Raw genomic sequence first — 20,398 nt, forward strand, 5'->3', positions numbered from 1 at the left:
TTTGAACCAGGCATGCTTAACGAACGAAACGATATCATTTCGTTACGATAATCAACGCTAATAAACGAAACGAAGTCACTTCGTTTCGTTTATTAACGTTAAGATCGTCAAATTAACGTTAATTTGTCGTTCTTAACGTTAATAAACGAAACGAAATGACTTCGTTTCGTTTATTAACGTTGATTATCGTAACGAAATGATATCGTTTCGTTCGTTAAGCATGCCTGATTTGAACTGTATTAATTTAAGTTACAATTTCATGTACATATAAATAAATAAATAAATAAATAAAGTATGTCGTGGTACGATTGCTGTTGGAATTAGATTTGAAACCAATCAATACTTCTGCTAAGCGTTGCAGAATTATTGCTGGAATGGTTAGATTTAGAACAATAATAAGTCTGACTCAATTACTAGTCGTACATTTTTAAGTTCACCAATTACGACAGCAATCTGATTCCACGACACCTTGAATATTCTTGATCTGAAAAAAAATAAACCTAATCTGAATTTCTACTAAGCTTTAAGTTGTAGATTATTCAAATAATTGGAGTTTTTTCTAAAGCTTAAAATTATTTTCTGCTTGCTTAGAAAAGATTTCAATTGGAAAACAAAAACCAATTAAGCGAGTTTATTTATTATTAAAGTACTTACTTCTTTTTTATATCAACTGTATTAATATAAGTTCCAATTTCATGTACATATATAATAATATTGAAAATAATAAATATTGAAAATTCAATTTTTTTGGTTCATATTTTAATCATATGGTTGCTCCAGGTAAAGTAAATCTGTAGGTAAAATTCATGTTATATGACGGTTATATAAATGGTAAAATCGCAGTAAAATTGATTGTCAAATGACTCGAAAATGTAGAGTGAAATGACGGAGAATATGACCGCCATTTGACGAGCATTGTGACGTGTGTGAACAGCACAGTACTATGCTCACATCCTATAGGTGGGAGCGGAATGCATGATCACATTAATAGGAACGAAACGGAAAATTTGGTCACAAAACCTAATCGCCCCATGCAAAAATGACTATGAATATAACCGCTGCAGAAAGTCACAATGACCGTAAAATGACTAGTAAAATGACGTGGAGCGTTTTTGCAGGGTAGGCATCGTCCGGTCGCAAAGATCCTGAGCCAGATAAAAAAAATTGCATGTAAATGCAACAACAACGGTTTGAGCCAGATAAGTTAAGATGGTTCAGTTTGTGAGCCAGATAATTTGTTAATTTCTTGTCTTTAGTTTGGACACATTGGTTTTTTATTTTTTTGACAATCTGATGTAGCCCGTGTTGTGTCCGAGTTTTTTTGCTATCACCTTGTTGGTGTGGTGTTATTGGAAAATAAGTAAAAGTAACACACCATGTCCTAATTTTCCTCAAAGTTATTTACACCAAATTATTATTTCATTATTATTACAGCTAATTATTATTAATAGTTGACATATTTTAAAGGAATACGACTTGGCAGTTTTGATTAGAGATGTTCAATTTGTTGCAATCTTATCAATTACGACATTTACTACATTTTTGATGGCTCACAATTTTTGCCTAGAGGTAATCTTTGAATATATTCTTGCATAAATACAAATGTAATTAAATTTATTAATATTTTGTTTTTACAAATTGCCTAAAAGGGTTTAAACATATCGCATGCTGCGTATAGTAGCAATTGGATTAATCGTGGAAGGGAGTTTCGCCGTTACATTACATTATTAATCGCTATGAGTCAAAAGCCCTTGGAGGTATACGCATATTGACCAAGTATGCGAAAGTTGGCACTTTCAAATCTTTTTTCAAAGAAATTCCTCACAGTAAAAGAATACTAGTTTTCGAAATCCGGCCCCACTTCCCGGCGGAGGCCGCGAGCTTAGCGAGGGAACGCGACCTTATAAGACAGCTTGATCCAGGCGACCCCCAAATAAGGGATATAAACCAACGCATCAGATTGCTTGTGGACGAACACAAGCGGGCGAAATGGGAAGAGCACTTAAGAGGTTGTGACCTCTCTACCGGTGTAGGTAAACTTTGGTCCACCGTAAAGTCCCTATCGAATCCGACTAAGCACAAAGACAAAGTTTCCATCGCCTTTGGCGATAAGGTGCTGTCGGATGCGAAAAAATGCGCGAGCGCTTTCTGCCGACAATATATAATGCATCCTGCGGTCGACAAAGATAGACGGAGAGCCAATAGACGTGCACATAAACACAAACTCAGCGCGTCACCAATTACCATCACCGCTAGAGAGGTTGAGGACGCCATTGGTCGCGCTAAACAATCCAAAGCAGTGGGCCCAGACGGCATAGCCATGCCGATGCTTAAAAACCTAGGGAAAGAGGGCTTCAAATATTTAGCGCATGTCTTCAACCTGTCTCTTTCCACCTTTGTCATACCCGAGAAATGGAAAATGGCCAAGGTGGTCCCGCTTCTAAAGCCTGGGAAACCAGCTAACGTAGGTGAGTCATATCGTCCGATATCTCTCCTATCGCCAGTGGCAAAGACGCTTGAAGCCATTTTGCTCCCTCATTTCCAAGCACATTTGCAGCTAGCCCCTCATCAGCATGGCTTCAGAAAACTCCATAGCACCACCTCCGCGCTAAATGTCATTAGCACCCAGATAAATTGCAGTTTGAATCAATATCCCCACCATAGAACAGTACTCGTAGCGTTAGACCTATCAAAAGCTTTTGATACGGTCAACCATGGCTCGTTACTGGAAGACCTGGAAGAGTCTACCCTTCCCCCATGTCTTAAAAGGTGGACCGCAAATTATCTGGGTGGTCGGCAGGCATCGGTGCAATTCAGAAACGAAACATCAAAACAAAGGAGAATTAAACAAGGGGTGCCACAGGGTGGTGTCCTATCCCCGCTTTTGTTTAATTTCTACATATCTAAGCTACCTTCACCACCGGAAGGAGTCACAATCGTTTCCTACGCCGATGACTGCACAATAATGGCCACAGGCCCAGGCCCAAAGATCGATGAGCTATGCAATAAAATAAACGGCTATCTCCCTGATCTCTCCAGTTTTTTCGCCTCGCGAAACCCTTCATTGTCACCGACTAAATCTTCCGCGACCTTATTTACAACATGGACGCCCCAAATGTCGACCATATTGAACATCCACGTCGATGGCACTACGCTACCGACTGTCCTACACCCCAAAATCTTGGGTGTGACGTTTGATCAGGATCTACATTTTGGTGCGCACGCAACCGCAATTGTTCCAAGAATTCAGAGCCGTAATAAAATCCTCAAATCCCTTGCTGGCAGTACCTGGGGAAAAGATAAAGAAACGCTCTTGACCACATACAAAGCAATTAGCCAGCCGATTACGTGCTACGCGTCACCCATATGGTCGCCAAGCCTAAAAACCACCCACTGGAAGAAACTACAGGCCTGCCAAAATACTGGTCTCAGAATCGCCACGGGCTGTCTTCTTATGTCCCCAGAACACCATCTGCATAATGAGGCGAGAATACTCCCCATCAGGGAGAGAAATGAGATGCTGACCAAACAGTTTCTGTTGAATACCCAGAAACCTGGGCATCCCAACAGACATCTGATTGACGAACCAGCACCGCCTAGGGGCCTAAGGAGTCATCTGCGTAAGCATTTTGAGGAAATACGGCACCTGAGAACCCAGCCGTATGAAGCGGAAAAACACAAGCAGGTCCTTGATGAACTCCATAGACAGGCGTCGGACCTTTATGTCGGGAATTGCCCGGTGAATCCAGTACTTGAAGAAAAATATCCAGAACTCGCAGAAGAGGAACGCATACTCCCCAGGGAAACGCGTGTCACTCTTGCTCAACTTCGTTCTGGATACTGTAACAGGTTAAACTCTTACCTATCCAGAATCAACCCCGACATACAAAATGTATGCCCTGCTTGCAATGTGTCCCCACATGACACCAACCATCTCTTTAATTGTAATGTGGAACCAACGCCTCTAACACCCCTTTCCTTATGGTCCACCCCTGTTGAAACGGCAAGTTTCCTTGGACTCCCGTTAGAGGATATTGATGACAATTTGTGATTGGTCACGGCTATTAGGTGGGGCGAGCATTGCTAGAACAACAACAACTAGTTTTCGTATATATGTAGTGATTTCATAACACATTTATGCTTACTAAACTTAAATTTTATTAACTTTTTTCAGCTAACTTATGGTGGATTTAGGCCACTAAACATGCATTTTTTTATGAAAATTGTGCGCACAACATATTCGTTCTTCACTATTCTAAAAGGATCAATGAAAACTAATTGAAGTGTTTCTTCTTGAAAAAAGGAAAGCCCTATCGTTAATTTGATTTACGCTGTATGAACCACATTAAATGTACAATAGGCTAACACCTATCCAAGAATAAATAAATATTTATATACAATTATTGCACTTATATAAATTTCTCTAGAGTTTTTTTCATAATTATCGATTATAGAAGGGGAAAGTTTATGCTGACAATACAGTTCTTTAATTACTGATTTGGATTATTAACCGAGCCGCTTTTTCATATGGAAGCGTTCAACGCAATCCTATACATGCCATTAACTTGGCCTCAATCACGCAAGAAGTTGCATTTGTAAATATAAAGGAACTTCAGACCTTGCCCATTCACATAAAAATTTAGCGAAAAAATGCTATAACCATTCTCACTATACAACAAAAATACTTGTTAACATATTTTGTGTCCTATTCATTTGTTAAAATGAAGTTTTTAACTGTGAAAAATGTTAGCAAAAAGTACCACCGAGTGGTAAAAATAACTTCACTTGCAAAATGTGAAAGCACCATTAGTAAAGCAGTTAAATATATATTAGCCCCTATTCATAAATTTTTTATTGTCCATTTTACTTTTCCGCGCACGTCTGTTCCGTTCAGAAATTACTACGATTATGAGCTATTTCGCCATACACGCACGAACAGTTCGGCCAAATGTTCGCCAAAAATTAAAATATTTTGAAACATGACATAACGGGATGTTCGCGGAAATGTTCGTGTCGTGTATTTGGCGCTTTACTTGAGAACTGTCAAAACTTGACAACACTTGACTTAGAAGTCTGTTGAATTTTGATTTTCTATGTAAGTTCTAAGTGATGTTTACATTTTGAGATGTCATTTGTTTGTTTCCATTTCATTTTGACATTTTGTCATACAAATTGACATTTATTGATTATGATGCCAGATTCTATGCGCTAAGTGGAGTATAATCGTGGCTAAGTTGCCAAGTTTCCGCCGAGTCAAGTGAAGCCTACGCTAAGTATCAGTAATGGGCCCGTAACTGGAACCACATATGTAAGCGCGTAGATGATCTATTTACGATTTATTATAGATTAGGGCATGTTCCGACGTGGTCTTGAAGTATGAAACATTTTTTGAAGCTATTTTTTTTTATTTATTTACACATTTTGGAGTTGCCTAAATTTTCCCCAAACGTTTAAATACAGTTCTTTTAATTTGCAAAATGCGATACCGAGAACCCCGAACTCCCAGGATTTTAGTCAATATAACCCCGGGATGCAAAAAATGGATGGGAATTCTTGCTTCTTCAATACCGAAATTTAAACGAGTGATTTCTTCCAAAATCGTGCAAAAAAGAAAACTTAAATTTTGAGGCGTTTGTCAAAATTATTGGTCTAAAATTTTTAATATGGCAATCGTGTTTTATTTTTTGACCATGGCGGAACTATGCAAGGTGACAGAACGGGTCAGCTGATTTGTACTTTTTTATTTGATTTGATACATCAAATCTCGGCGCAGTACGATTTTGAGAGTAGTCCATCGAATTTACAAAAACAAAGTACATGGAAGTTTTATTTGTTTGTAGATATTGTATCATGCTGCCACCTTGTATGGTTCCGCCATGATTTTGACATTTAGATTTTCCACCACATGGTGAATTTAACTTTACACTGCATTTTTCATTTCCTCTGTCATTCATTCGATTTAATGTTGGCCGATCCTGTGATTTTTGAGAAACAATGTTATATGTGATTGTGACCTCTTAGTCACAGCGGCTTTTAAACGTGACTGTGACTGAAAAAAAAAACAAATACCACGCCAACAGGAATCAGTTTTGGTGATTCTATACGACAGCATGACACTGCTAATACGAGTCCAAAAATATCGAAAGAGGTGTCGAAAGACGTGTATTGGCCCCGACAACAATAATCCGAAGCCGGAAAATAAAAATTTTTGGTTTGTAAAATTCAAGGTTTGGCGGCCACCGTGGTGTGTTAGTAGCGTGCTCCGCCTACCACCCCGTATGCCTTGGGTTCACACCCCGGGCAAAGCAACATCAAAAGTTTAGAAATAAGGTTTTTCTATTAGAAGAAAATTTGTCTAAGCTGGTCGCCCCTCGATATTGTTTGGCAAGCGCTCCGGGTGTATTTCTGCTATGAAAAGCTCTCAGTGAAAACTCATCTGCCTTGCAGATGCCGTTCGGAGTCGGCATAAAACATCTAGGTCCCGTCCAGCCAATTTGTAGCGAAAATCAAGAGGAGCACGACGCAATTTGGCATAGAAATTCGGCCTTAGATCTCTTCGGAGGTTATCGCGCCTTTCGTTTATTTATTTTTATTAGCAGTGTCCTGCTCTCATATAGAATTACCTCAGTTTTATATTTTTCCCTGTGGATTGTTTTGCGAATAATAAACTCTGCGTTATATTTTGGGACATCTACTGTTATTTAATTGCAGCTTAAGTAACTTGCTCATTGTATTGGTTCATATCATAGAAGCTATTTGTTTCTGTGATGAGAGGTATGTTTGAGTCTGTCATTGGTAATGGGAAATAAATGCTGTCAAAGGCAATCAGTCACGAATATTCCTTGTAAGCTGTCGCAGAAGTATACTGTGATATTTCAGTAGCTGTGACAAAATCACAGATACACAGATATTTGCCAACTCTAATTCGATTCGTATGTTCTGTTCTGTGGTTACTTTTTTGTTAACTCCTCTGAATGAAAATCTTAATTTTAATGTGTTGATATTAAAGTAAAATAGCAAATGTTTAAACAATTGTCCATTGATTAAGTGCAATAAGGAAACCAAAAAAAATAACCAATGAAAAGTGCAGCATAATGGACAACAAAAAGGATATTTACAATTTGTGGGTGCAGTACACGACTAAGGCGAGTACAAAAAAAAAAGTGATTTAGTGGAAAATCTTTGCTATGAAAATTTCCTGCTTATGGCTAAATTGGAAAGTGCAAAACGCGTTCAGGCCTGCAAATGTGCCACATAATAATTAGTCCATTCATGGCACACAAAAAAAGGAAATTTTTATGGGCGTGTTTGAAGCATTAATCATGTTGTTGTTGTTGTAGCTATTAGGTTACTCCCCGAAGGCTTTGGGGAGTGTTATCGATGTGATGGTCCTTTGTCGGATACAGATCCGATACGCTCCGGTAACACAGCACCATTAAGGTGCTAGCCCGAACATCTCGGGAATGATTTATATGGCCACATTAAACCTTCAGGCCATCCCTCCCTCCCAACCACCAAGTTCCATGAGGAGCTTGTGGTCGCCAGAGCCTCGTCTGTTAGTGAAACGGGATTCGCCGCTCGAAGGTGAGGTTGACAATTGGGTTGGAGAAGCTATATGTTGCGCTACACAACCCCTTGAATCCCAAGCATTAATCATCGGTTGCCTCTATTGGAGATTGGCTGCACGACGTGGGTTGTTTGTAATCTGTGAAAAAAGGCAATAAAATGCCGAAAAACAATGTAAAAAGTATAAAGAAATTGATTGTACACAGTTCAGAATTACGGATGTAATATGAGGATGTGCGAAAATGAAAAAAAAAAAATTGCTTCTCGTATTAATTTTTCTTCGCATACTTTGTTTATTATTTTCCCATATATCTACGGCTCAAATAGCTGTAACATTATATAATGCCTCAGCGCATTGTACATAAACATAATTCACATACTGATAACGATTAGCTTAGCTACCCGGTCCACCCACTTTCGCAAATTAAACAACAATGCAGCCCAACCACCCGTTACAATAAATACAAAAACACTTGTTCTGTGCTCTCTCAAACTTTTGCATTATATTGCTCCTTACGCGCTTTTTCTCAAATGCAGTAATGCCAATGGTTTATTTTAAAAAAGTACCATTATTAGTAATATCTCGCAGTTTATTCAAAAAGGTACATGAGATGAGTTGCTAAAATACGTGGAAGATAAATTTGAGGGGTTTGTGCAACCAAACTGTTGTTGTTCTTCGTGCTTTAACAATATCCCCCCAACCAACATGTGCGATCACTGTCACCGAAATCGTCTAACAAAAGTCCAAGAAACTTGCAGTTACCAAGGACCATAGGGACATTAGTATTAGAGGCGTTGGTTCCACATAACATTACTTAAGATAGAGTCCCAGGGAACCAGGGATATCTGATTTCCTCTAATGCAAGAATTAGGTATTCCAATCTGAGTTCAACAGTTGTCAAAAGAATTTACCGACCGTGTGTTCATGAGGTTGAGCGACTCGTTGTTGTAATCGGTTACTTGTAGCAATAAGCAGACTCCCCGTAGTGTTTGGGAGTTTTATCAAAGTTGATGATGCTTTGTCGGATATTAATCCGGTACGTTCGAAGAATAGCATCAATTTATACTAGGCTGATCATCCAGGCAACGATTAGACTACGTTGAACCTTGTAGGTTATCCATCCCGCTTCTTCCATGGGGAAGTTTTATATCAGAATACTAAGTTTTCAATAACATACATTCCGTTCACATTGAGCGTAGCGTTTTAGCGGTTCTGCATTCATATGGCTGAGTGGTTAAAGGCATCTGCCTTTACACTGGTATGAATGTTGGAGATTCGAGTTCAATACTCGGCTCCCGAGAAGGTAGCTGATGAAGAAGTGAAATTCAGAAACATGTCCTAGTAACCATCGCTGTTTGTAAACTTTGCAATTTTTCTATAATATCAATTGTATAAAGCAATATGAGCAAGTCTCGATAATTACATACATATGGTTCTGCAGCTTGCTGAAGTGCTAGTTCTTTATAAGTCAAGTGCCAATTGAGTTTGTATGTGTATGAATGTTATAATTAATATTTTTGACTATCATTAGTTTGACGCAATTCAAAAGAGATGCCCAAATCTCGGAGTCAGAAAGCACGGAAGTGTTGCGTTTACTGCTCGTAAATTGCACTACTATACCACTCCCTACTGACTGTGGGTTGATAAGTGCAGTGCAATGCTTTATAGCTTCACAAGTTCGACACTCAATTGTCAACCTCACCTAGCTGAAGGGATTCCTGTTACAAATATGAGTGTATCATACACATATCTAGCAGGCAAGGCTCCGGCGTCCCAAGCTCGCAATGGAACTAAATATGGAGGGGGGGGGCAGTATAGCGTAGGAGGCTTATGTGGTTATATTAAATCCTTGACACTATGGACTCATTTAGTCTATGTCAGGTCCTCACGGGACCTGGCAATTCATCCTAGTACCTTCATGGTACCTTCCCGGAACGTACCGGCTTTATATCCCCAAAACCTTCGGCAGGAGTCTTTACTTCTATAACATCAAAAACAAATCCCTGCTGGAAATAAAATTGATTTATATATAATTCGCATTAAAATTCCATCAGAACATCCAAAACTTGCATTACTATAGGGAATTATTTAATAACACTCTGGGGTACGTCGGTCTTTGATCATATTATAAAATAGGACAGTTTTTTTTCTAAATTTTCTCAGATGAAGTGTTTATTTATCTGACTTCTTTTAATTCGTTAAAGGAATAGAATTAATGTAATATGTTTGCTATATATTATACAAAACCGGGACGTACGCACCAAAATGGCTTGAGCAAGAAAAAGGAAATTTTATAGTAGACTCGAAGACCCGGCAGACGTACCCCCAGGGGGTTAACGGGTCAGAATATACCCGCGGTAGGTATACCTGTCGTAAGAGGTGACTAAAATACCAAATTCAAGTGGCTGTGTAGCGCAACCCTTCAGGTTGCCAGCGCAATATACAGCTTCTCCAAACCCAATTGTCAACCTCACCTATCCGCGGCGAATCCTGTTTCACTAACAGACGAGGCTCTGGCGACCACAAGCTCCTCATGGAACTTGGTGGTTGGGAGGGAGGGATGGCCTGAAGGTTTAATGTGGCCATATAAATCATTCCCGAGATGTTCGGGCTAGCACCTTAAAGGTGCTGTGTTACCGGAGCGTACCGGATCTGTATCCAGCAAAGGACCATCAAACCGATAACACTCCCCAAAGCCTTCGGGAGCAACCTTATCGCTACAACAACAACAACAACAACAACCCGGCAGACGTTGTTCTGCCTTAATTTGGCCTATGTGCATACATTTTAATAAGCTTTTTCCGTCTGACTCTGCCCTCCCCCCCTCTTCACTTTTTCCTAATCCGTTTACTCACTCCTCTCCGTCTTTTTCGCTTCATCTATCTCCCATCTTCGTCTAATTCTATCTCCTTCTCAATCTCCTCTCTTTTCTCTTCACTGAATTTCTCCTCATTCTTCTGCGTCCCTTACTGCCTGTCCCAGAGGGTGGTATGTATTTTATTCCAGTCCCAGTCCCACTCCGAGTCTAAGTCCCAGTCCTAGTCCTAATCCCACTCCCAGTCCGCCTCTGGATAATATATTACTCTTTACTAAAGCACTCATCAACAGCTTTCATCCATATTGTATAAACACTGTCTAGCCATTCACTGGCACACGTTTTGGCCTATATCTCGAGACCCTAGTCACCCAGGGGTATAAAAATTGCCCTCTACTAGAGCACTCATCAACAGCTTTCATTTGTTATCCATATTCTAGAAACACATTCTAGGGGTACTCGGGTCCACGTTTCGGCCTATATCTCGAGACCCTGTATGTCGATCGCAACCAAACCTAGGTAGTAACCACCGCGTGAGGTTTACGCAACTTGTGTGAAAGTTTGAACAAAATCGACCGACGCACCTCTTCAAACACCGGCGACCAACTAACACACATTTTAGCCTCGCTTTATATATAGAGTTTTATTTTTCACACTCCACTATAATATTGAAACGAAATGCAGATTTTCTTTGCTTTTGAAATTCGGCTTAAAAATTGCACATGGAACAACTAAAGACTCTCCTGAATTAAAAAAAATGTCATAGTACCTCTAAATCGCGGGCCCCCTCATTAAACCCGGGCCCGGGCCTAATCAATAATAGACACTCCTATTAGCAGTGTCTTTTTACAAGCGTATACTTTTACGTTTGCGCGTAAAAAACGCTTATCCTCGCTTAGATAATGCTTAGGAGACCCATATAGCGGCAGTGGCTAAATAACTAGCTACATGACAGGGTGTACCTAAAATCGGAGACACAAACCTCTGGTGGCCATAGTGTACAACCTATAGCTGAATCGGTTGCGGTGAATAGGGGACACATACCATTTGTAGAGGTGAAACACAGGCTCATATTTCAGTTGCATCTGAGTATAATGCGTATTGAAATTTAGTAGTACAAATTTTATGCGCAGCAATTTCAGAGATGTATTTAAAGTTTGACGCTTAGCAGTCCCTATAATGTTTAAGCGTAAACGTCTATAGAACACAGAAACAGCTATTAAAAATAGAATGTGAAACTTTTGCCCCTCGATGTATTTTGAAAACCGACCAGATTTTCTATAAAAAACACTGGTGTGGCAGCACTGTTCACTCACACGCTCTTTAATGATGGACTCACTCTTTAAAATGTATTGCTCTCTTTTCCAAACAATCATACAATTTTTTCTTCTTCTATGTTTACGCCTTCGCCCGGTCATGTTTGCAAAAACAAAACAAAAAAAAATAAAAACAGAATGATGAGTCCTATTTTCGTGAATTCATTGAACGTTTTGTGAACATTTGGAAGAGTCAATTGCCGGTCGATTTTGCACGTGATGACCTGCCACTGTGGCATGAGGTGCGACCAGATAATGGGCCGCATTTGGGACGTTTGCCAGATGAATTGCTACCGGCAATTGGTAAATTTATTATAATTGCTCGTGACACAAGTGAAAATGTAAGTAAATTCGTTACGAAAAGCTTTTACTAATTATAGTATATACTTGCTTAATTAATATTTTTCAGGACTTCCTTGATGATGAACAGATAAGGCAAATTGCTGTACTAGTTGATTGTTTGGTGATTATCTGTCGACATTTTGATAACATTTTGGCGGTTATTAAATATGAGTATAAGTCAAATTTAATCGCTATATTAGCAAATACATTCAAAGAGGTAAATGTGATTCCAGTAATATCCCATTATATACTATCCACTTATACTATCCACGCTACTCGTGTTCCCATTATCCTAATAGCCAGCTCCAGCTGAAATTACATCTACGTGGTGTTTTAGATATATCCGATCAGCAGGACTCTCGGCATAGCAGCTTTGTACATCCAACACTCGTGCTACACATTTCTCTAATCTGAAACAAATACAATTGCCGCTTGTTTGACCATTTCAATTTGAGACATTTGGCCACCTGGGCACCAGAACTGTTTACAAGTGCAAACACAACCATTGAACCCTTCTGAGTTGTGCCCAATGTTCTATACAAGATTCTCTAAAATTCAAAACGGTTTGGTAAAATTTTCAGTTCAAACACCTCAACGGGCAGGCTCATCTATGTCAAGCTGATCAAAGTTGTGTGAATAAAGAAATCAGGTTCTTGATAAGCTCAAGTCGTTGACGAGCGTAATGCATAGATTTATAGATCCTCAGTTACAGGAGGCATACCCTGTTAAATATATAAATGTATGAGACCCCAAATTCCTTACAAAAGGAAGGGCTGGTTGGAAAAATAGAATAGACGAGACATTGTGGTCAAAAACACTCCCTGGCTTTCCAAGTTGGTCTGTCTTCTTATTTCCTCAAAGTCCCTGTTACCAAGAATCCATGATGCTGGAAAAGTGTGCTTCACAATTTAGCGTCTTCTTGTAGTTGTTGGCAGCTTTGGTCCATGCGATAGGAGAACTAGGCGCTATGAGGCCGGCTTGACCGCAATGTGTCTTCCGATAAGAATCCACATACCCTCTCTAAACCCAGAACTTTGGCTTGCTGTATACTTACGAAGACGGACTGGAAGAGAAAACCTGACAAGGGAAAACACAAGTCCACACACCGTCGCCAATTAAAGCAACCGTTCAGAAAGAGAAGAGATAACTTTGCCAACAAATGCTACTTTGGACTGAGTAGGCAATTAAAAAGTAAAGTTCTCGACGAATAAAAGTCAAGCTGTACAAGTCGCTCAACACACCTGTCCTGCTGTATGGCTCGAAATCATGGACGGTGCCGAGAGTACTTAAAATGTCTCTTGGAGTGCTCATCAAGTCAACGGGTGCGATAGCACTGTCACCTACTGCCCCGAGTTCCAAAAGTCAGAATCACGCCGTCTTATATCGGTATCATTTTTATTATCTTTGACCTAAAGTAATATTCCGTATATGGGTCGCATGAGAAGGAGTATTTGGATCATATCAGAGCTATATTTGTGCCGCTTCGGGACTGTCTCTCTATCATTTCGCGATTATTTTCGCTTTAATTTTTGGAAAAAAAGATTTCGGATGCGTTTCGGGACCACATCGTTACCATATTGCGATAATTTCGGGGTGGTTTTCTGGACAATTTTAGGGCTAAGCCGGGATTGCGTCCGGATTGTTTTTATTTTTAACTCGGTAAAATTTTTCGTTGTATGTTCTTCAAGCAAATGGAGACACGGGTAAAAGTTATTAATAAAATATAAGTACAAATACCATCAATAAACTTTCAAAAAACCGTTCAAGCATTTGCTGATAAAGCTGGATAAGCTGAAGTACAATTTCGACAGATAAGCCCTAACAACAACCGTTGAGTGACAGCGAGGAGATAACATGCTTCTTACTTAATATATAAATAGACAAACGCTATCAAAGGAAAAAATGAATGCAGATGAAAAAGACTAATGTACAAGAAGTGGCTAATGGGAACGAAATGTGAAAAACATACGAGGTGGCTGATATATTTTGTGGCTAAAACTTTAGAAATTTAAACATGGGATCAGACCTTTTTAATACTATCGTTGTTAATCTTACTATTAATAATTGTAATAAAATTAAATCAAATTTCGCTAAAAGATTATAATTTTTTGCTTTTCACAGTGCATCTCACGTCAGCAAGCTTCTGTGCAAGTTTTATATTTGTTTCGCAGTTTCTCACAATTTCTAGAAGTCATGTATGATCCATATTTGACTTGGCGTAGCTTTTTGCGTGGCGTTTATGCTGATTATCATAAAATACCATATAAACCTCATACGGTACATGTTGAAATTGTGCCTTTCATATATGGTTTGTATAATTTGTGTTTGTTTACTGTCGCTTCCTAATATTAAACCAATTTATTTGTTAATTACAGATTGTTTTCAAAGCGCAGAAATATCAAAATTTCCTGCAATCGGTGAAAGCCTTATAAACGCTTTAGGCGCTGTTATATGCGGGTCGCAGGTAGTAAAAATGTGGTGCAACATATTTTAATTTTTAATTTAAGGCAGCGTTCTCCTATAATGTTTTTAATGTGTGATTGACTACTTTTTCTGACTTATATAACTGTACTGTATGTGTATGAATGTTGCTGCTTATAAGTGCGGAAGCCATTATCTCTTGGTATCTAAAAATTTGCAAAGCGCACAATTAGCACCACATCGTGTACTCTCTAAGCTATTTAATTTTAAAAATTTATATGTATGTTTTTGTAATTATCTAATTTTTATTTATCTAGTTATTTGTTTATCTTTTTTATATATGCATAAAGCTTACACTAAGTTTGTTAAAAAATACACAAACTATATCCATATTCATATATATTAACCCACTAATATCAGCTTTATAATTTCTCTAGCTATATAATTTCCCTTGTATTCACTATTTTTTCGGTAGCAATGTTAATTCAGGCAGCTGCCGTGGTGTGGTGGTAGCATGTTACGCCTAGCACCTCTAAAGGTCCTGGGTTCAACCCCGGGCAAAGTAACATCAAAAACTGAAAACATTTTTTTTAAATTAGTAAAAGGTTTTCCAAGCGGGGTCGCCTCGCGGAAGTGATTGGCAAATACTCCCATGAAAAGCTTCTTAGTGAAAACTCATCTGCCTGGCAGAGGCCGTTCGGAATCAGCATAAAACATGTAGGTCCCGTCCAGCAAATGTGTGGGGAATATTTAAAGGATCACGACGCAAATTGACTTTTAGTCACAATAAAATTCACTATTTGAATGGAGCTTACTTAGAATATAATGGACCACAAAGATGTGCTCAGATCTTTGATTCAAAATACGAAATAAATGTCAAAAAATTTTGTATAAAGATTTTTATTTAAAAAGCCTCTCAAACTTCGTGGAAATTGCACTTTGTTAGTCTACAATTTAAACAATTTCGATATTTTTGATATAAATTATGAAAAGAAAAATTCAAAACTTTTTTGACTTCAAAAATATTAAGTACTTGGATTCATGCAGCTCTTAAATGAAATATCTAATAGAAAAATATTGTAATGTTTGGAAAATATTTTCGAAACTTTTTTAAACCCTTAAAGGTTATCAACACAGTTGGAAATGAGATTTTAAATGATTTGATCAAATATTTAATTTTTTCTAGAAATGAGAATCACAATTTTAAAACTAAAGCCAAGTTAATAGCTGCGGTCGAATTGAAATAAAAAATGGAAAATAATTGAAATTTTTTCACCCAATTAGAAAAATTCAACTTTTTTGTATGTTCTTATTTTAACACAATCTAAATTTTAAGTTTTCTTAGTAAATATTTTTTGACTAAGAAAAATGTTTTTTTTTTTGTTAAGTATTTTTGGTTATTAAAATAAAATATATCTGAAAATTATAAAAACTTTAAAATGTTGCATAATTAAAACATAGCGTTTTTGAAAGTAGCACCTACGTAAATTTTCGTTGTTACTTTTTTAATTTTTTTTTTTTTTAGTTCTCTTTTTTGAAGTCAAGAATGGAGTAAATAATAGCTTTTTTGCGAATTTTTTTTCAAAATTGTTTTCTAAAATTAATATTTTTCAGTTTTAATATTTTATTTATTGAATTTTTCTAAAAAAATGTTCTTTCTTAATTTTTATTTAATTTTTTTTATGGAAATCTTGTTTATACAGAAATATAAAATAATTGGGGTATTCACGTCAACACGTTATCAACTTATCTGCTGAAATACTATTTATCTGTAATGTATTTTGTTTGCGTTAACTGTGTTAAAAATACAAGTACATACGCAGATAAGTTGATACCATGGTTATCACGTGAATATCCAAAATATCTTTTAATAAATTTTCAAATGTTCCTGATATTTGAAATTTATGTACTTTCATTAAAAAAAAATTAAAGAAGAAACTATAGTTTTTTAATTTCTTACTTCTTCCAAAAATGTTGTTTATTTGTTTTTTTTTCAATATTGAAACTTTTAAAATTTAAAACCGTTGCTTTAAATCTTTTTACTAACATTTTCATAAACCTTTTTTTGTTCTTTTATTATTTTATACATGTCCTAGTTCTATTTAGCTCTTCAATAAGATTTTTAAAGAAAAATATTGTAATATTTAAAAAATGGCGAAATGTTTTCAACTTTTGAAAGATATAAAGAAATTATAAAGAAAATTAAAGTTCTATAAGAAAAAATGTATCAAGTTTTTTCTTTTTATATATAAAATATATCGCTTTATGCATATGCGTCTGCTATTATATCCTCACTTTCTCTGCTTATTTGTACACTTATCATTTTTTTTATTTATTTTTTAACCTTAACCCATCCTCATTATAAATGCTACTTTCTTCCTAATTTCATATTTTTAATTTAACTTGCTATGTGTGATGATGTGCTTTTACTGTTGATGCCACATTTAACCAACTTGAATTTCGTAAAAAAAAAAACATTTGTACTCGCTTAAAACGAAAGCAAATTCTGTACAAACACATTTGCAGAAATCGCTAACATCTTTGACAACTAAAAGTCCAACAACATTTACTGGTGAAGGGCAAGCAGTCTGTGATAATTTGGTGAGTGGCATACTTAGTAATTGGAAAAGTAATGTTTGCAAATATTTCTGTATTAACTTTTACAATTGTAAATAACTTTTAGTAGATTGCTTTATTTGTTATTATTTTGAGTGGTGTTTAAACTGGTTTTACGGTTCTTATAAAATTGCAAATTTTTTTTGTATGAAATTTTAAAATTAAAATACATAATTTGTTTGTTTTCTTATTTTTTGAGGTTTTTATTTTTTTATTAAATTTTAAAAATTTTTCAAGTTTTGTAAAACTTGTCAAGTTTCATGAGTTAAGAAATAAAACGAAATACCTTAATTTTTAAACAAAAACAACATACTTATTGACGCATTTTTGAATGCATTGTTATTTTTTTTTTGTGAATTTTTAAATTGCGCTATATTTTTGTTAAAATATATTTTACTTATAAGAATTTACAATTTTATTAGATAATTGTCATATTGAAAAATTTCATTTTAAAAAAATTAACATTTCAGCTGCTTCTTAGAAAACGTCAAACTTTTTCAACATTTTCCTAAAAATCAATTAAACTTGTTTTTTTTTTTTAATTTCAAAGTTTCGTTAAGCTCTTCTGTTTTTTCAAATTTGAAATTTTTATTTTCGTAAAAAAAAATGCTGTCTATATATAAAAAAAATTTAAAAATACACAGCATTTTTTTGTTCAATTTTAAATAATTGTATGTTAAGTTTTGTTTATATTAAAAAAACTTTAAATATGTTGAAAAATTCTATTAAAATATACTGTCTCGTTTCGTCTGCCACTGACTGTTTATATACATTAGACTGGTTCGATTTATTAACCGATTCGCGCCATCGATTTTTCGATAGGATTTGGGCTCAGGAAAAAAGTTCCACTACAAATACCCAAAAAATAATCTTCGAGCCTGCGAAATTTAATTTTTTTGACTTTTTTCGACTTAGTTTTTAAGGTTTTTTTTATGACATACTAAAAAATTTTCATTTTAAATTTTGTTATATAATTTAGATATCTTTTTCATAATATTAATAGGACCTATTATATGCAAAAATATAGAATTATAATTACACTGTGCAACAAAATATAGTAGGCTGAAATTCTTCATTTCATAAACATACATGGTTCTTGGCTTTCCTTATACTCATTTTGTTGCACAGTGTTTTTTTAAATCTACTAACAAATTTATAATAAATTCAACCCTCTCTATACAGCGTAATGGCATGCGTGCCATTTGTCCCGCCACCGTTTCAGTTATTATGAAAATAATTTCACAATGGGAAAGTGCCAGCGAATTACGTTTAGCAGCGCTCAAATGCTGTGCTCTAATGGTCGTTGTTTTACAAAAATCTAGTCCTGAAGAAGTAAGTTTATTTCCTACAATTGTACCTTTTCAATATTTCAACATAAATATCATCACTCTTTTCACTCTCTTACAGCGCCAAATAGATTTAGTTACACTAATTCAACTTTACTGTGATGCTCTACAAACGCTCCTAACTACCGATCATTTCATTAGCTCCGTTAGTGCAACATTTGAAATTGCCAGCGATGAAGAGTCAAGCGATGTAATTATAGATGTCAATGCTCTAACGGCAACAGTGGAAAATGTTTGTCTATTTCTTGTCGATGGTGTGAAAGCCGAAATTATTTGTGAAGCTATTGCAGAGACTACGCTTGTAGATGCGTTAATTAATATACCAAAGCATATAAAGGTGAGTTACTACATGTATTTATATTATCAATTTATTCTCTGTGCGTTTATTGTTGCGGTTGAAAGCAAGAACACGCCCAGAAATAACAATAAAAAAGGAGAAAGACACAGTCAAAGATCTTCAACGCACAATAACTAGCAAAACAGAACTAATCAAGAATCATTAAGCTGACAAGGAACTGCAAACCGGTATCTTTTGACATAAAGGATCTCTCTTTGAAACCATTATCAGACCAATGGGACACAATCATAGCAAAAAAATTTCATTAAACAAGAACTAAAATCAGAAGTGGGAGAATCACCAACACGTGACGTAAAGGGTCACCTAATTAAAATATATAGGCAAATAAATGGACTTGGAATGATAAACCCAGCATAGTGCATTCCTATGAATGCTTTCTGGCTAAATTTGGACGGGGAATACATTTTACGTTAACTTTGTTGATGAAATCATAAACCCATAATCATTATTAATTATCGTTTTACAGTCTAGAACCATTTTGTAACAATTCCCGACAGCTAACATCGTTTAATGATAACGGACGCTGATTTGGTTCACGAAGTAAGTCCAAATCTTGCTCCACCTGTCTTTCATTTTCATAGCATGACCTAGACAGCGAAACCTTTTGGCTATTGTTCCTTTCACCATGCCCATGTCTGTTTTAAACTTCTGCAGCTCATCATTAAATCTCTTTTGATACACGCCGTTATCAACACTGACGTGTTCATTAATCTTTTTTCTGGCCCCGTACGCAGCATGGTCCTATGATCCTTTTGTTGTTGATACGAGAGGTTTTCCGAACTCGAAGAAAACCCATTGTATCCTCAGCTGCGGTACATATCGACAGAAATGTGGTTCCAGTGCTTGGTTTCATCGTCAAGTCGAAATTTGCTCTCAGTGTGCAGGTGTGAGAGCCAAGTAGAGTAGTATTCAGCTGCCTCTTTCGGTAGCAGCTTTTTGACGGAAAACCGTCCCTGTGTCACTGCGTGGTTGGTCGATATTTGTCGCTCGTTGCGTGGATCAAAACAAATTACTCCAAAAAATGTACGTCGATTATCCACTCTGTCGAACTATCTACAAATCAAAATAAATCAACAAAGTTTCCATATTTTCTCGTACTAGTTTAGGTATTTCTTACACCTTCCTCAAGGAGTGCATATATTGGGCAATAATATGAAAAAATTACATTTATAAACACTTCAAAGCATTGCGTATTAAACTAACCGACCATAAAGCGTGCAAGGAATAAATAAGATTTGTGCAAAATATTAGCCCTAAAAAATTAAATACAAATTTAAAATTAATATTTGCAGGGCTGGAATATTAATTACTCGCCGGCACTTTGCGCCACCGCAAAATCTTTGGCAGTGATTACACGCAATTCACCCAGTATTTCCGAGCATTTACGTGTATATGATAAACTAGAGAAATTTTTCAAAAACTTGCGAGCATTGGCGGTACCAACAGATGCACTGCTGGACGCCTGCTTCAATTTGGCATATAACGGGCAAACAAATTTGTTAGTGCTGCCCGAGGTGGTGGTGAAATTGATTGAATGGTTGCCAGAAATGAATGAGCATGAACAAATTTATTTGAGTAATGTGATATTGCGCGGCTGCACCCATAATTATGCTACGT

General features: G+C 36.5%; 1 protein-coding gene and 1 long non-coding RNA gene across 7 annotated transcripts in view; both read left to right on the forward strand.

The window, feature by feature from the left end:
* Positions 1-1,143: 1,143 nt before the first annotated feature.
* Positions 1,144-4,400, forward strand: LOC137253124 (uncharacterized). Of its 3 annotated transcripts, none has more exons than XR_010953735.1 (4): positions 1,144-1,366; positions 1,435-1,569; positions 1,650-1,826; positions 4,175-4,400. It is a non-coding gene; the product is annotated as an uncharacterized lncRNA (long non-coding RNA). The 3 variants fall into 3 exon arrangements; XR_010953736.1 differs by having other exon boundaries at positions 1,650-1,776; XR_010953734.1 differs by having other exon boundaries at positions 1,650-1,757.
* Positions 4,401-6,949: 2,549 nt separating this feature from the next.
* LOC137253131 (neurobeachin-like protein 1) overlaps positions 6,950-20,398 on the forward strand; it is a 269,267-nt gene continuing 255,818 nt past the window's right edge. For 3 of the 4 annotated variants that reach the window (XR_010953738.1, XM_067789567.1, XM_067789569.1), the window contains exons 1-9: positions 6,950-7,145; positions 11,836-12,039; positions 12,108-12,257; positions 14,162-14,348; positions 14,416-14,504; positions 16,988-17,062; positions 18,260-18,409; positions 18,485-18,760; positions 20,074-20,396. Coding sequence is in view for 3 of the 4 variants with exons in the window: in XM_067789567.1 (XP_067645668.1) it covers positions 7,095-7,145; positions 11,836-12,039; positions 12,108-12,257; positions 14,162-14,348; positions 14,416-14,504; positions 16,988-17,062; positions 18,260-18,409; positions 18,485-18,760; positions 20,074-20,396 (1,505 nt within the window). In the remaining variant the exon portion in view is untranslated. The remainder of the gene's footprint in view (positions 7,146-11,835; positions 12,040-12,107; positions 12,258-14,161; positions 14,349-14,415; positions 14,505-16,987; positions 17,063-18,259; positions 18,410-18,484; positions 18,761-20,073; positions 20,397-20,398) is intronic. The other variant, XM_067789570.1, reaches the window with a different exon arrangement.

Source organism: Eurosta solidaginis, chromosome 5, assembly GCF_040869045.1.
Source record: "Eurosta solidaginis isolate ZX-2024a chromosome 5, ASM4086904v1, whole genome shotgun sequence".
NCBI classification, from domain to species: domain Eukaryota; kingdom Metazoa; phylum Arthropoda; class Insecta; order Diptera; family Tephritidae; genus Eurosta; species Eurosta solidaginis.